At 35.7% G+C, this 13,334-nt stretch overlaps 2 protein-coding genes across 4 annotated transcripts; both read left to right on the top strand.

Annotated features, from left to right (window-relative positions):
• The first annotated feature begins 658 nt into the window (after positions 1–658).
• Positions 659–4,430, top strand: LOC104114885 (protein NPGR1). 2 transcript variants are annotated; one of them, XM_009625430.4, is made up of 6 exons: positions 659–814; positions 1,170–1,486; positions 1,650–1,908; positions 2,118–3,322; positions 3,510–3,657; positions 3,758–4,430. In XM_009625430.4, exons 2-6 carry the CDS (start codon positions 1,286–1,288, stop codon positions 4,066–4,068), a joined length of 2,124 nt encoding a protein of 707 aa, XP_009623725.1. In that variant the 5' UTR covers positions 659–814; positions 1,170–1,285; the 3' UTR covers positions 4,069–4,430. The 2 variants fall into 2 exon arrangements, with proteins under 2 accessions (XP_009623725.1, XP_009623724.1); XM_009625429.4 differs by lacking the exon at positions 659–814 and having other exon boundaries at positions 821–1,486.
• A 761-nt stretch (positions 4,431–5,191) lies between these two features.
• LOC104114886 (uncharacterized) lies at positions 5,192–12,958 on the top strand. 2 transcript variants are annotated; one of them, XR_001972978.3, is made up of 6 exons: positions 5,192–5,793; positions 6,647–6,788; positions 7,472–7,625; positions 8,400–8,591; positions 8,772–8,908; positions 12,815–12,958. XR_001972978.3 is itself a non-coding variant. In XM_009625431.4 (5 exons), the coding sequence occupies exons 1-5, from the start codon at positions 5,289–5,291 to the stop codon at positions 8,775–8,777; spliced, it is 999 nt and encodes a 332-aa protein (XP_009623726.1). In that variant the 5' UTR covers positions 5,192–5,288; the 3' UTR covers positions 8,778–8,949. The 2 variants fall into 2 exon arrangements, 1 of the variants encoding a protein (XP_009623726.1); XM_009625431.4 differs by lacking the exon at positions 12,815–12,958 and having other exon boundaries at positions 8,772–8,949.
• The last annotated feature ends 376 nt before the right edge of the window (positions 12,959–13,334 follow it).

Below are 13,334 nucleotides of genomic sequence, written 5' to 3' on the forward strand. Positions count from 1 at the left end.
TATTATATTTTTTAAAAATTGCCCCAAACTTTTGTATTTTATAAAAGAGCCCACAATTTATTATTTTGTAACAATGTTGATTCGTCTTTTCGGTCATATGATAGTGTATCATGTAGTTCATTATAAAAATGATAATTTTGTATCAAATTCATTTATGTTCAGGACTATGATTTGCGATAATATAATGAATGTTATTGATAATGATACTGTTGGATATTTGTGATAGTTTTTAAAACTTGTGGGTATAAGTCATGTTTTATGTTTTTTCAAAATAAATTTGAGAAATATGTTTTGAAAACTGATATCCAAATATATTTTCATCTTCAAACCAAATTTCACAAAAATCAGATTTTTCAGAAGAAATTTAGTAATCTATGACCATAAACTAGCTAAGACTATACATAATTTATTCAGAAGCAATACATCTGTCAAAAACAAACAAAAAAGAAATAGAAAATAAATATGGAACATTGAAACAGAGAATCTACAAACAGCTACGATTCTGCAACCACTTTTGCCCCCCTACCCATTCTTTTTACCTGTCTAAAAATTATCTGTACTCCCACCATGTTAGCTTCCAGACAAATTATTAAAATATGAATACTACAGTAAACTAAAGAACAAAAAAAAATTCAAATATGGACCATTCTACTTAGATCTTTAAACCCCATATCATAATCTATAGCTTTCATTATGTGAACCTCATAACAGTAATTCTGAAGCTGTAAACAGTGACTGCTCTTTAAAAGTTGCTTTCATGACTATTTCTACTACTATAAACAATGCATGTAAAACAAAGTTTTCTATTTTTATGGTAAGCTCAATGCTTTATTCTCTTGTTTGTCTAGCCCTTTTCACTACTCTGCGTTGTGTTATCTTCTTTTTTATCAAAGTTTATTGTCATTTTGTTGTTTGTCTTCTTTAATTTCTGTTCCTAATCATTCCTTCTGTTTCATTGGGTTTTAAGGAGTTTCCTTAGGATGCTTTTTCCTGAGCTTTCCTTTTTGTAAATTTGTAATCTTTTGGAAGTTTCAGATTAGCTTTCCCTTTTCTGATAAGAATCTTTTTGCCACATATATTCTTGATCTGATCCAATATTGCATTTACCCTTTCCTTTCAAATTTGACTTTTTTCTTGAATGCTTTTTCTTGATATTTGGCATTTTTCAGCTCAGAAGGTGAAAGAGTACTAATAAAGATTTAATCTTTTTCAAAAAGTGGACCTAAAGTAAGATTCTTGGAGAGAAAAGTGTGAAAATTTTGAAATTTGCTGCTTTTTGGAGAAGATGTTGTGTGCTTGTTCAGGAGAGCAATTCAAATTTGATGAGCCACCACCACAGTCTCCAGAGTCATTGGCCACTAGGGATTTCTCAGCCAGTGGCCTTTCTTCAAGAACTGGAACAGTAGATTGGGATTCAAAACTTGAAGATGCTCAAGTTGATGAAGTTGAATCAACTTTAAAAGAGGCACTTTCCTTGAATTATGAGGTAATAGCCCTACACAAATCATCTACTTTTATTGACATATTAGCCCTCTTTAAAACTGATTTTGCATTGGAATGAAAGCATAGATGAATCATATAGCCGACCCTGTCTAGTTTGGAATTGAGGGATAGATTATTGATTTTGCTCATTTGTTGTTGGCCTGCAGGAAGCAAGAGCATTGCTGGGGAGGCTAGAATACCAAAGAGGGAATTTTGATGCTGCTCTTCATGTGTTTCAGGGAATAGATATTAGAACCCTGTCCTCGAGAATGTCTAAGGCCATTGCTGAGAGAACGAGGCCTTTAAAACCGCGCTCCAAATGTGATATTGTGCCTGCTGGTGTGATGTCACTGCATTCAGTGAGTCTACTTCTTGAAGCAATTTTACTGAAAGCTAAATCTTTAGAGGAGCTCAGCCGAATCAAAGGTAAAGCCATTTCTTCTTATGCTATTTGGTTGTACTATCGCTTTAGCAACAAAGTTTTATTAGATGAAAATATTTTGTCATATCTTAGTTCTACAGGCCATTATCGCTTTTGCACTACCTGGTGTTTGATAAACGCTATGTTAATTGGTTGAAATAGGGTGTTGTCTGCATTTTAGTGCTGATGTATTTGTATGGTTTTAACTCCTTAGATGCTGCTAAGGAGTGCAAAATGATATTGGATGTTGTCGATTCAGCATTGCCGAATGGAATACCAGAGGGGATTTCGGAAGACTGTAAGTTGCTGGAGATGTTTCATAAAGCGCTTGAGTTACTTCCAAAGTTATGGATACAAGCAGGGTATTTGGATGAAGCTGTGCTTGCATATCGAAGGGCTCTAGTCAAGCCATGGAATTTGGATTCCCAAAGATTGGCCTGTATACAAAAGGACTTAGCTGCCACTTTACTCTTTGGAGGGGTTGAAGTTGAGGTTCCTGCTCAATTTCAAGTGTGTGGTTCGACCGCCCCAAAAAATAACTTGGAGGAAGCAATTCTCTTGTTGTTTGTACTCATGAGCAAAATGCTAAATGGTCAAATAGAATGGGATTCTGAAATTATGAACCATTTGACTTTCGCGCTGACAATTTCTGGCCACTCTGAGTCTCTTGCAGATCATATTGAGCAGGTTTTACCAGGAATCTATACCCGAGCTGAGAGATGGTATCTTCTTGCGCTTTGTTACAGTGCTGCAGGTCAGAATGATACAGCGTTGAATCTTGTCAAGAAAATTTCTGGATGTTCAGAAGCCAACCAAGAACCTCATATTCCGTCTCTCTTGTTGGGAGCAAAGCTGTGTTCTCAGGATCTGCAGCAAGCCCATGAGGGGATAAATTTTGCTCGTGCAGTAATTAATTTGGCGAAAAATCAAAACGAACATTTCCTAGTTCAGGCTCATAAACTTCTTGGGGTCTGCTATGGAAATGCTGCAAGAGTATCCATTTCAGATTTTGAAAGAAATTTCTGCCAAAGAGAAGCATTAGCAGCCTTAAACTCTACTTTTGCAACTTGCAAGGAGGATCCAGAAATTTTATTTAGTCTTGGATTGGAAAACGCCATCCAAAGAAATTTGACTCCCGCTTTTAATAATGTAATGCGGTACTCAGAAATGGTGGCTGGAAGCACGACCAGAGCTTGGAAATTGTTGGCTTTAGTTGTTTCTGCAGAACAAAGATTCAAAGATGCGGAAGCCATAGTTGATCTTGCTTTCGATGAGACTGGAAAGGTTGACCAGATGGAATATCTCAGACTAAAAGCTGTCCTGCAAATAGCTCAACAACAGCCCAAGCAAGCCATAGAGACGTACAGGATTCTGTTGGCTTTGATTCAAGCACAAAAGGAGTCCACGACAGATGATGAGGTACAGGATGTTACTAACTTCTTCCTCAAATATTTGAGTGTTCAATCACCTGTACCAGCAGAGGAAAAAATTTCCATTTGAATAGGTTTATTCTGACAATCTGATGTATAAAATCCACAGAATCTGATTCATAAAGCAATATTTGGAAGGAGACTAGAGATCATAATTATCTTTGTTTGGTTTGCAGGTAACAGCTCAAAGAAGATTGGAAGTTGAAGCATGGCTTGATTTATCAAGTTTATACACAGATCTAGAGTCATGGCGTGATGCCGAAATATGTATAAACAAAGCCAAAGCAATTCAATTTTACTGCCCTCGGAATTGGCATGCAACAGGTCTAACATTAACTCGTGCAAAAAAAAATGAAGTTTAGATGTATTGCCTTGTTGCTTTCTTATCAGTAATAACTAAACATTATTCCTTGAATACCTATAGGTGCACTATTTCAAGCCAAAGCAAGAGATAAGGAAGCACTTGTTGCACTCTCAGTGTCTCTGTCGATAGAACCAGATTATATCCCCAGTATCGTTTCTACCGCTCAAGTGCTTATGAAGATGGGTAACGACACAGTCCCTATTGCGAGAAGCTTTTTAATGAATGCTCTGCGATTAGAACCCACAAATCATGATGCGTGGTTTAACCTTGGAATGCTAGCAAAGATGGAAGGCTCACTACAGCAAGCGGCAGATTTTTTCCAAGCTGCACATGAGTTGAAGATTTCTGCTCCAGTTCAAAGTTTTGTCTGATAAAGAGTACTAATTTAAGACAGAAAACAAAAACTTGACTACAGCCTCCATCCAGTATCAGTAACGCAATCCAGACAAATAGCGAAAGCAAAGAGTGAAACAATCCAAGAGAGCTCTATCATTTAGTTCTATAGAGTTCTGATAATGAATGGAATAGTATCTAACGATGTTAATATCGCCCACAGATTAATGGACAGGCCTTGGTACCTTGATCTCCAATTCTGCATAGTTGTACTATCACATGCCGTATTCTGCTTCAGTGTATATAACAATTTGGAGTACATTTTTTTGCCGGTTTTTGGACCTATTATGAACACAACTGGATTCAAATGATATCTGGATCTCACAGTTCTTTTGCTTCAGTTCACACCCAAAGCACTAAACATTGACAGTGCAAGTACTTCTTGGCAAATGAAGAGAAAAAGATATATCTCTCTTATTCTGTGTTTTTCCACCCTTCTATTTGTATTTTCAGGACAAATCTTTCTTCAACCTTCACTTGAATAAATAAAATAGAACAAATCTTAACCCCATAGAATAGTTTATCTTACTGCAAATATTAGAGAAAACACTCGAATGTACAGGATGAACAACTATATCCCAACGTTCACTAAATATTTCATACTAGTAAAATTGGTCTTGCTAATTTTTGTAACGACCGAGAAATTTTTGGGATCATGTACAATTCAAAACTTGGTGGATAATAAGCTTGTTAATGTTAATTTATATTTTAATTTTACTGTATGTATACTTTGCGTGAATACAGAATACTTTACGCATCCCGCCTTTGTACGTATACTTTACCACTATCATATAAAGTCATTGACTTCTCTAATTATCTTCTTAGCTTGATAACTAGTTCATGAACTCCTAATATCATCAACACCCAACTACTCCCATTCCTTAATGTCTCCGAGTTAGTATTTGATCTAAAATGTTAAATAAACAAAAGACCTACTTCTTAATAATTTGATAGTTTTTATTGCACTTGAACATAATATTTGACCCTTAAAAGATTTTTGTTAACATTTTTTATTCCTTCATTCGTTAAATTAGAGCAAATCTAAATTTTGACTCTACACCGGCCATAACGTCATTGTATCAATTTATGACTTTGACCTTAGCGTCGTCATTAATTAAAAGTACAAAAGGCACAGCAGCAAGTCCAACTCAAAATATCTCAAGTCTCAGCTGAGCTGACCGTAAGCTGACCGGAGACAATGAGCAATAAACCGTTGAACACTCTCCGGCCAACCGAAACCCTAGAACTGGAAAGCGGACTCTCTTTAGTCCCACGCATTAAGCTTCTCTTAACAATCTACCGCGCCGACAAGTCTGTTTCTCCGATCGACGAATGGAAGTTCAAGCGATCACTGATCGATTACATAAAATCCTCATTCTCCATCACTGTTCCTGAAGAAGACCTTGAAATCAGGAAATTTAAAGACCTCAACAAGCGCAAGCGTGAGGAACCAGTGGCTCGTGGCCGCCTTTTTGTTCATGACTTAGGGTTTCTGTTGAGGGTGATTGGTGAAACTGAGGATGTTGTGGAGAGAGCTGATAAAAAGTTTCTGGAATGGAGGAGAGGGTTTGTGGAAAAGTTGGATGGAATTGAGTTGAGTTTGGAAGGTACTAAGTTTAAACTGGATGTAGCTGTGCCGGTGTCTGATGATTTTGGAGGAATGCGGAAGGAGTGGGAAGAGATTATTGCTTTTGGTGCTCGTGGTTAGTAAATATTTTATCTTTTTTAGTATTTTGGATATAATGCAGCTGAATTACTAATGTCGGTACACTTACTTTATGTTTAGTGTTGTTTAGAGATTCGTATGTTAAAAGAAAATGTAGAAACCCTTTGAAAGAATCCAATGGAGCGGATCGAATTGTGAAGATTCATATAGCTGACCAAATTGTTTGGGGCTGAAGCACATTAGTAGTTTTTGTTATGGTGCAGCTGAATGCAGCTATAACATTCTGTGTGCTGTCAGTTCTATTATCATTATCACCGCACCCCGCACCCCCGTTTTATTTGTTCAATTTTTTGGAGAAGAGTTGTTTATTGATGTATGCTTCCTTGTTCTAGTAGCCGGAGAAGAAAAAGCAAGAATAGTGAAGAAACTTGGTTCTATTCATTTTAAATAAGAAGAATAATAGTCTGTTTTCACTGATCTGTATGACTTTTCTACAATGTAGAAAGTCCATCTGCCTGAAAAGTGATCAATGAAATGTGATAGTTAGGAAAATCTGGATTTTAAATTTGAAATGAGGAGCTAAGAAGAATACATGCTAAAGCAAAAGACATTTAAGTTATGTGGTGTAAATGGCAGACCATATGTTTCTGAAGCTGTACATAGAGGGTAAGAAGCTGAAACTGCTAACAACATGAGCTCCCTCAGCCTAATACTTTCAAAGCTTCTGGACGGGTTTTTATTTTGACCAAGCTCAGAATACTTGGTGGTCCTCACTAAAATTGTTGGTGTAATCATGCCTGCGTGATATGACGCGGCAATGTAGATGGTCCATGTTTTGTTACCAGGTTGGTTCCTTGAAATGATTGTGTCTCCGATTTTCTTCTTTACAGGATATCAGAGGAGTGGAAGGATGCAGCCAGATACAATCGTGTTGAAAGGTATGCCATCACGATGGTTCGCAGAGACGAGGGTCTCATCCAAGCCCTCAATGCTGGTTACTCACACAATATTTTCTGCACTTGGAAAGATAAGGTGCGTGTTGTTCCTTGTTTCTTATTATTTATTTGACTGTTTACCAAAGAAAAATTGTTATCTATTTGACTACTTGTTTGACATTTTGAAATGTTGGTTATCACTCTTATTGGAAGTCATCGCTTGTCACTTACAACGAGCAATATGAAGCAAGGGTTTATCACTTCATGGGTGAAGGCTGTGCATTTTAGAGAAGCGTGTGCTTCACTTCTCTTTTCGCTTTAAGCCTCATGTACCTTGTCGCTCTTTTACACTTTTTACTTTTAAAAACATTGTTGGTTATGAAGTTGATTGCTGTCTATTTGGTCATTAGTACTTGCAGCTGCTTCCTGTATATTCGCGCACTTAACTTGTCAAGTGCTTTTTTTACCATTTCTTAGAAGAGTTCTAACCAGCAATATAGATGCCTACCAAAAGTTTTGGAAAGTTTTTTATTCATTGATAGTGTTACCTATCTCTACTCCCTTTTTTCCTTTCTCTTGAGAGGGTATAATGTATATTATGCCCTTATTTATCTTCAGTTGCACTTATCCACGAAAATATGGGAAAGGAAAGAAACTGGCTGGTCTTTCATCGTTGCTTTCCAGATTTTAGCTCTTAAGCTTATCACGTATTTGTACAAATATTTTCTTGGGTAACGCTATCTTCCTTTATTTTGCTTATCTCATCTTTTTCTTGGATAGGAATCTTCATGTTGCTGAGGATAATAGTATAGGTGACGATGCAGATGAAGGAGACATTGTTTCTGGTCTTCATTGTAAGATTGTAGTGCGGTTTGAGAAGCACAATGACTTCTGTGGCGCCTTGAAGGTTTTGTGTGGTCGCTCATTGCAAAAGGTATATTTGTTGGAACATCAGTCTACTGTTTTTACTTTTTCCTATAGTGAGCACCCCTTGGCACTCTGACGGGAAGCAGCTGCTCTGCCAAAATTGAAAGAAATGAATTGCTTTTACATATCTGAAAAGAAGAAAAATTTGAGGTGTGTCTACATCGTAATTGATGCTCTTTTGAAACATATTGGAGAAATGTACTTTATAGATTTAGTCTTTCATCTTCTTTAGCACACAAAGACGTTTATGAATGAAATATCTGACATGTGCTCGGATATATGTATAAGCAATTAGGCATTACTCAACTATTGTTTTAGTAAGTTTTCATCAAAAAGCATAACGCTTTAATAAGTCTCCCTTTGTCTTATTTTATGTGACGCACTTTTCTTTTTAGTCTTTCCCAAAAATAATGACACATTTTCGTACTTAGGGACAATCTGACTTTAAACATCTCATTTTACCCTTAATGACATGATTTTACAGCCACAAAGTGTCTATGGCATGTTTTAGATCACAACTTTGAAGAGTCTTGCTTTCTTTCTTAAACTCCAGGCTCAATCAAACATCTTTATATAAAAAAATGGGACATAGGAGTACTTTTGCTTGTGCTTATGCATTCATATTAGTTGTTAACAATCCTTGATGGTGTTGTTGCTCAACCGCCAAAGTAGATCTTATGTACTCCAATTGTAATGACACATTCTGCTGATTCTTCAAAGAAATTGATTTTCATTTGATGCTATTGTTTTTTGGTTAATCACGTGATTGATAATTGTGCAGCAAGGATCACGACTCAGGGCTGATTATGACGTGACTTGGGATAAGGTTGGATTCTTCCAAGATGCTAGACATCAAATAGAAGAAAGAAAGAGAATGCCAGCAAGAGGAGTGGAAGAAAGAGATGAAGTTCATAGACATCACTCGCGAGTCTCTCAATTTAGTTCTGAGGAAGGACGGCGAAAGAGATTCAAGGTCTAAAGGACACACTTTTAGATACATATCCTTCAATTCCTATTTGTTACTATAACAACTGTTATTTATTTCTTCTCTACCTCTTGCTCTTTCAAACGTGACAGAGTTGAAAAAGTAATTAAAGTGGCACATCAATTTAGGTAGGAGATTAAATTGAATAAATCTCTTGTTGAATTGCAGGAATAGGGGCAGGACCTTTATGTTCACTTTTGGAGAATTCCCCTGATCTAAGCAGAGACCTGAAGATGATATGTAGTTTTTAAAGGGTCGAGGCATGATAAATTATCTGATTCTATTATGTGGCTCCATTTTAACAGGTAAATGTTCCTTCTACAGAGTCCAAGCTGTACCTTCTTCTGAATTTAAACACTGTGGTCAACTTAGAGGGTGTTTGGCTAAGCTTATAAGCTGGTCAAACTGGTGTATAAGCATCTTATGGTTTATCTACGCATTTGGTAAACATCGAAAATGCTTATAAGCCAAGTGCTTATAAGCTAAAATCAGCCATAAGTACCAACTTATGGCTTTTTAGCTTATAAGCACTTTTAGTTTGACCAACACTTTTGCTAGTTTATCCTTAAAATTCAGAACTTTTAGTCATTTTAACAAAAGCATAGTTTATCAGCACTTTTTTATCAAACACATCAACTGCTTATTATCAATTTCAGTACTTGTATCCAAACACGTAAATGCTTATTTTAAAAATCAATTTCAACACTTAAAAAAGCTTTTCAGCACTTCAAGCTTATCAGCTATTTACAATCGGCTAATCCAAACGGGCTATTAATTTGTTCTTCGAAAAAGCTCTCAAGCAATTGGCAACCCACATGCCCGTCCCTGTTGCTTTGCTATGAACAAGTCAATGCGTTATAATTCTACAGACTTCTGTTATACTGCCACCTTAAAAAGGAAAAAAAGAAAAGAGCAGGAGAAATGAATGAACATATATAATAAGGGAAAAACTTTTGCTCAATGAAAGTGGATACACTAAACTAATTTATCGGACGCTGTTGAATATTGAAATAGAAGGTAGGAGTTGCTAATGTATGGAAGCCGGTGAAGAAACAATCACACACTAAAAATAGAGACTAATTCCATTGTGTCAATCTAAGAGACAGGGACGTTACGTGCTAGAGCAGAAAGATCTAGAAAGGAATAACAAACTGAGTCTGTAGTCTTGCCAACTCTAGAAAGCTCAAGATCCAACTCCATTTGGCAGTGGTCTTACCATTGTGATTCTGTGAAAAGAATTAAGAATATGTTCGCTCTTGGAGTTGCATATATCATAATACTTTCTAATAGCCTATTTGGCCAAACTTCTAAAAATCAGCTTATTTTAAGGAGTGTTTTTTTTCAAAAGTGATTTGTTCGTAAGTACTTTTGGGGAGAAGCAGTTTGTGTTTGGTTAATTAATTTGAATAGCACTGAGCAGCAAATTAGTGTTTGGCCAAACTTTTGAGAAGTGCTTCTAAGTGTATTTTTCTCAAAAATACTTTTGGGAAGAAGCTACTTTTTTCTGCTTTTCCAAAACTGCTTCTGTTTCTAATCAAAAATATTTTTTTTCTTTCTAAAAGCTTGGCCGAACACGTCAACTTTGAAATAAAAGCTCTTTTTTTGAAGGGTTTGGAGAAGCTTGGCCAAACAAGCTATAAGTGAGGTTGAGCAGAAGTTAATGGAGTAACATAACATATTAATTGGGTTTATAGGCTCTATGGGCATAGGAGGCATTTTAACCTTATCTTCACTGCTCAATTGCAACACTTTAATCCAGTGGCCGACTATGCTTATTGAACAACATTATTAGAGGATAGGTTCAGCTAATTTCTTTAATGTTTGCTCAACAAGAAGTCGCCAAGTTTATAGCCACTTAGCCAGCCATATGTCTTCTTTATACGTGCTGGTGAGAGACTCGAGTAATTTTTGTTAGTACACACTGTTTTGGAAACTCCAGTTCACACCACTTGTTTAGCTGACCTTTCCACCAAGGATCCATGTTAGAAGGAATTTGTTCTGGTTTAGATCCATTTTTTCTAGAGTTCTGTAGTAAAAGAAATGAGTCAATTCCCTAGATGGTCATCCATGTTATAGAAATTACTCAAGAAAATCACTTTTATATTTATTTTAGGACAATAAAATTACTCATGTTTGCCTATATATCTCAAAAGGTCACTACTCACTCACTAGAATCATTTACCATGTCATTTACAATACCTATTTGTACAAGAATAACCTATTCTCTAACCTACAACAATTTGATCAAAGATCCAAAATATATGTTAAATGACTGTTTTTCAAGGATCACTTTTCAAAAGCTTATTATGATAATGGTCATTAAGGCAATATAAGATTTTGTAGTAATTAGGAGAGGTAATTACCGTAGCGGGAGGTTTTGACAGTTGGGGCAAACCATTAATCGAAGTCCTGTGATACACAATTTGAAGCTTGACCTCTAATAGACAAAGAGCTGCTGAAACTTTCAAATTTTTAGCCCGACGAAATAAAATCAAGTTAAAAAGAATAAAAACTAGTTTGGCTGGGGTTAGAATGACAATATGTTGATAAGATTCTAATTTTTATTTTATTTTAAAATGAATACCAAATATCATTAAAAAATTGCCTCAAAGCACTAGCAAGAAATAGCACTGTCAATCACCAGAACCAACGAAAATATTATCACAAAAGACTTTTGTGACGACCTTAAAATCTGTGAAACTAGTACTCTGATTGAAAATTATTTATGACTATCCTTAAAAATTGTCACAATTAAAGAATAAAATTGCCACAAGAGTAGTAGAGATCACCACTAAAAAAAGGATACACATGAGTGATTTTATTATCCTAAAAAAAAAGTCCAAAATAGGTTATTCTTGTATAAATATGTATTTTAAATGACATGGTAAACGATTCTAGATTCTAGTGGGAGAGTGTGAGTAGTGACCTTTTGAGATTATAGGCAAACATGAATGATTTTATTGTCCTAATAAAAATTAAAGTGACTTTTTTGAGTAATTTCCATAACATAGATGACCATTTAGGGAATTGAGTCTAAAAGAAATATATAGAATTAAAGTAGTAAGTTCACAAAATAACTTTTAAAAATTAACTTCTATCAAGTTTTACTAAAATTAGCAATCTGTTTAGTAAAAAATGGAATCAATGTGGTAGATTTTGAATTTCTTTTTTCTGATTGGATTGCTAATTTAAAAGTTGTAGAGTAAAACTTGATAGAAGTTAGTTCTAAAAAATTAATTTGTAAACTTGCTCCAGTTCTATATATTTGGGAGTACTAGGCTTTGTGCTTCACAAACTTAGTGTCACTGAAAGGGTCCTGAAAATGGCTGCTCTTCAGTTAAGCGACTTGACTTGAAAGCCCAAGGTCCAATGTTACGCAGCTTGAAGTCTAGTCTTGACCCGATTCCTTCGGCAAACTTATGTTTCTGTCATTTATTGAACTTCTGCCTGCTGTTGCTGCTCTTGTTATCTTTCTGCATTGTGTAAAATGAGAAGGTCAATTTAGTGCTGGCCCTTTACAGAGCATCTTTATTTGCTTCTTCTTCTGGTTTAATTCGGTATGGTACTTACTGTTCCCTAAAGGCTAAGATAAGAACACATCGCTCTTTATGTTGTTTTGGCAACGGCTTTGCATATCATTTTCACTTTAGAATGTTGTTGACAACAATATTTACCAAGTGTTTACAAGTCTAGCTGATTGATTAGTTAGATAGTTTATAAAAATTGGCTAAGTTGATTGGGCGATTCTCACTTGCTTTCAATATACGTCTGGTATTAACATGTTCAAAGCTGCTAGTGAAATGCAATGTTTATCACAATCATACTATATCTCAGAACTGCTTGTATCCGGCTAATAAATACGTACACTTTATCATCATAGACTGCCAAACTCATTTGGCCCTTTTTCTTTTTTGGGGTTGGGAGGTTAGTGGGGTTTAATCTAAAGAATAAAGTTGAGGCTTAATGACGCATTGATGTTGCCTGCAATTGCGACTGTCCAAAATTTCTGGTGTAGCCCCTCCCCAACCTAACACCTCTAACCAACATTTCTGATTGGAAATTCCTAGCTCCTTTAATATAATTGTTGTGATCCATTTTGTTTATGACCAACCCCTAATTGGCTACCCAGTTACCTATTGTTTACACCGGCTATGCTTTAAAAAACAATTAAAAGCCCATCTACATTATTTAATTTGTTTTGTTTTTTGCAGGATCCTTGTGTGCTTTGGTTTAGCAAACCGATCTTTCCACATTGCAAAACTACGATCAATAGAAGTACTGAATTCTCTAAAGCATGCTTAGTTGGAGAATGGAAACGAAGTATATTTCATAATCATTTAGTCCTTTTCACTTCATTAACATATCTCCTTTGTTTTCACTTCATAAATATATCTCCTTTATATAATTAAAAGAAACGTGAAGTGATCTTCGAACCGAAGTTTAGGCCGCCAAGCTAATAAAACTGCAAAATGTGGACAACAATTAAACACCAAAAAAGGGTAAAAATAGCACGGGCTAGCCAGTTTTCGAATTGATAATTGAAAAATAGCCAGCGTTTGCAAGTCATTGAAAAATAACCACTATTTTGTTGCAACACGGAAAGTTCCAGCATAATATACTGGAGATTGATGTACCTGTGTATGAACTTCCAGCATATTATGTTGGAACTCCAGCACACGGAAAATTCCAGCATAATATACTGGAGATTGGAGCACCTGTGTATGAACTTCC

The sequence above is a fragment of the Nicotiana tomentosiformis genome, chromosome 4 (assembly GCF_000390325.3).
Source record: "Nicotiana tomentosiformis chromosome 4, ASM39032v3, whole genome shotgun sequence".
In the NCBI taxonomy this organism is placed as follows: Eukaryota; Viridiplantae; Streptophyta; class Magnoliopsida; order Solanales; family Solanaceae; genus Nicotiana; species Nicotiana tomentosiformis.

Coding starts and splice junctions, on each gene's coding strand:
- LOC104114885 (XM_009625430.4), top strand. CDS start 1,286: ATGTTGTGTGCTTGTTCAGGAGAGCAATTCAAATTTGATGAGCCACCA. Junction 3,323..3,509: donor AGTCCACGACAGATGATGAG/GTACAGGATGTT, acceptor TTTGGTTTGCAG/GTAACAGCTCAAAGAAGATT. Junction 3,658..3,757: donor TCGGAATTGGCATGCAACAG/GTCTAACATTAA, acceptor GAATACCTATAG/GTGCACTATTTCAAGCCAAA.
- LOC104114886 (XM_009625431.4), top strand. CDS start 5,289: ATGAGCAATAAACCGTTGAACACTCTCCGGCCAACCGAAACCCTAGAA. Junction 5,794..6,646: donor TATTGCTTTTGGTGCTCGTG/GTTAGTAAATAT, acceptor TCTTCTTTACAG/GATATCAGAGGAGTGGAAGG. Junction 7,626..8,399: donor GTGGTCGCTCATTGCAAAAG/GTATATTTGTTG, acceptor ATAATTGTGCAG/CAAGGATCACGACTCAGGGC.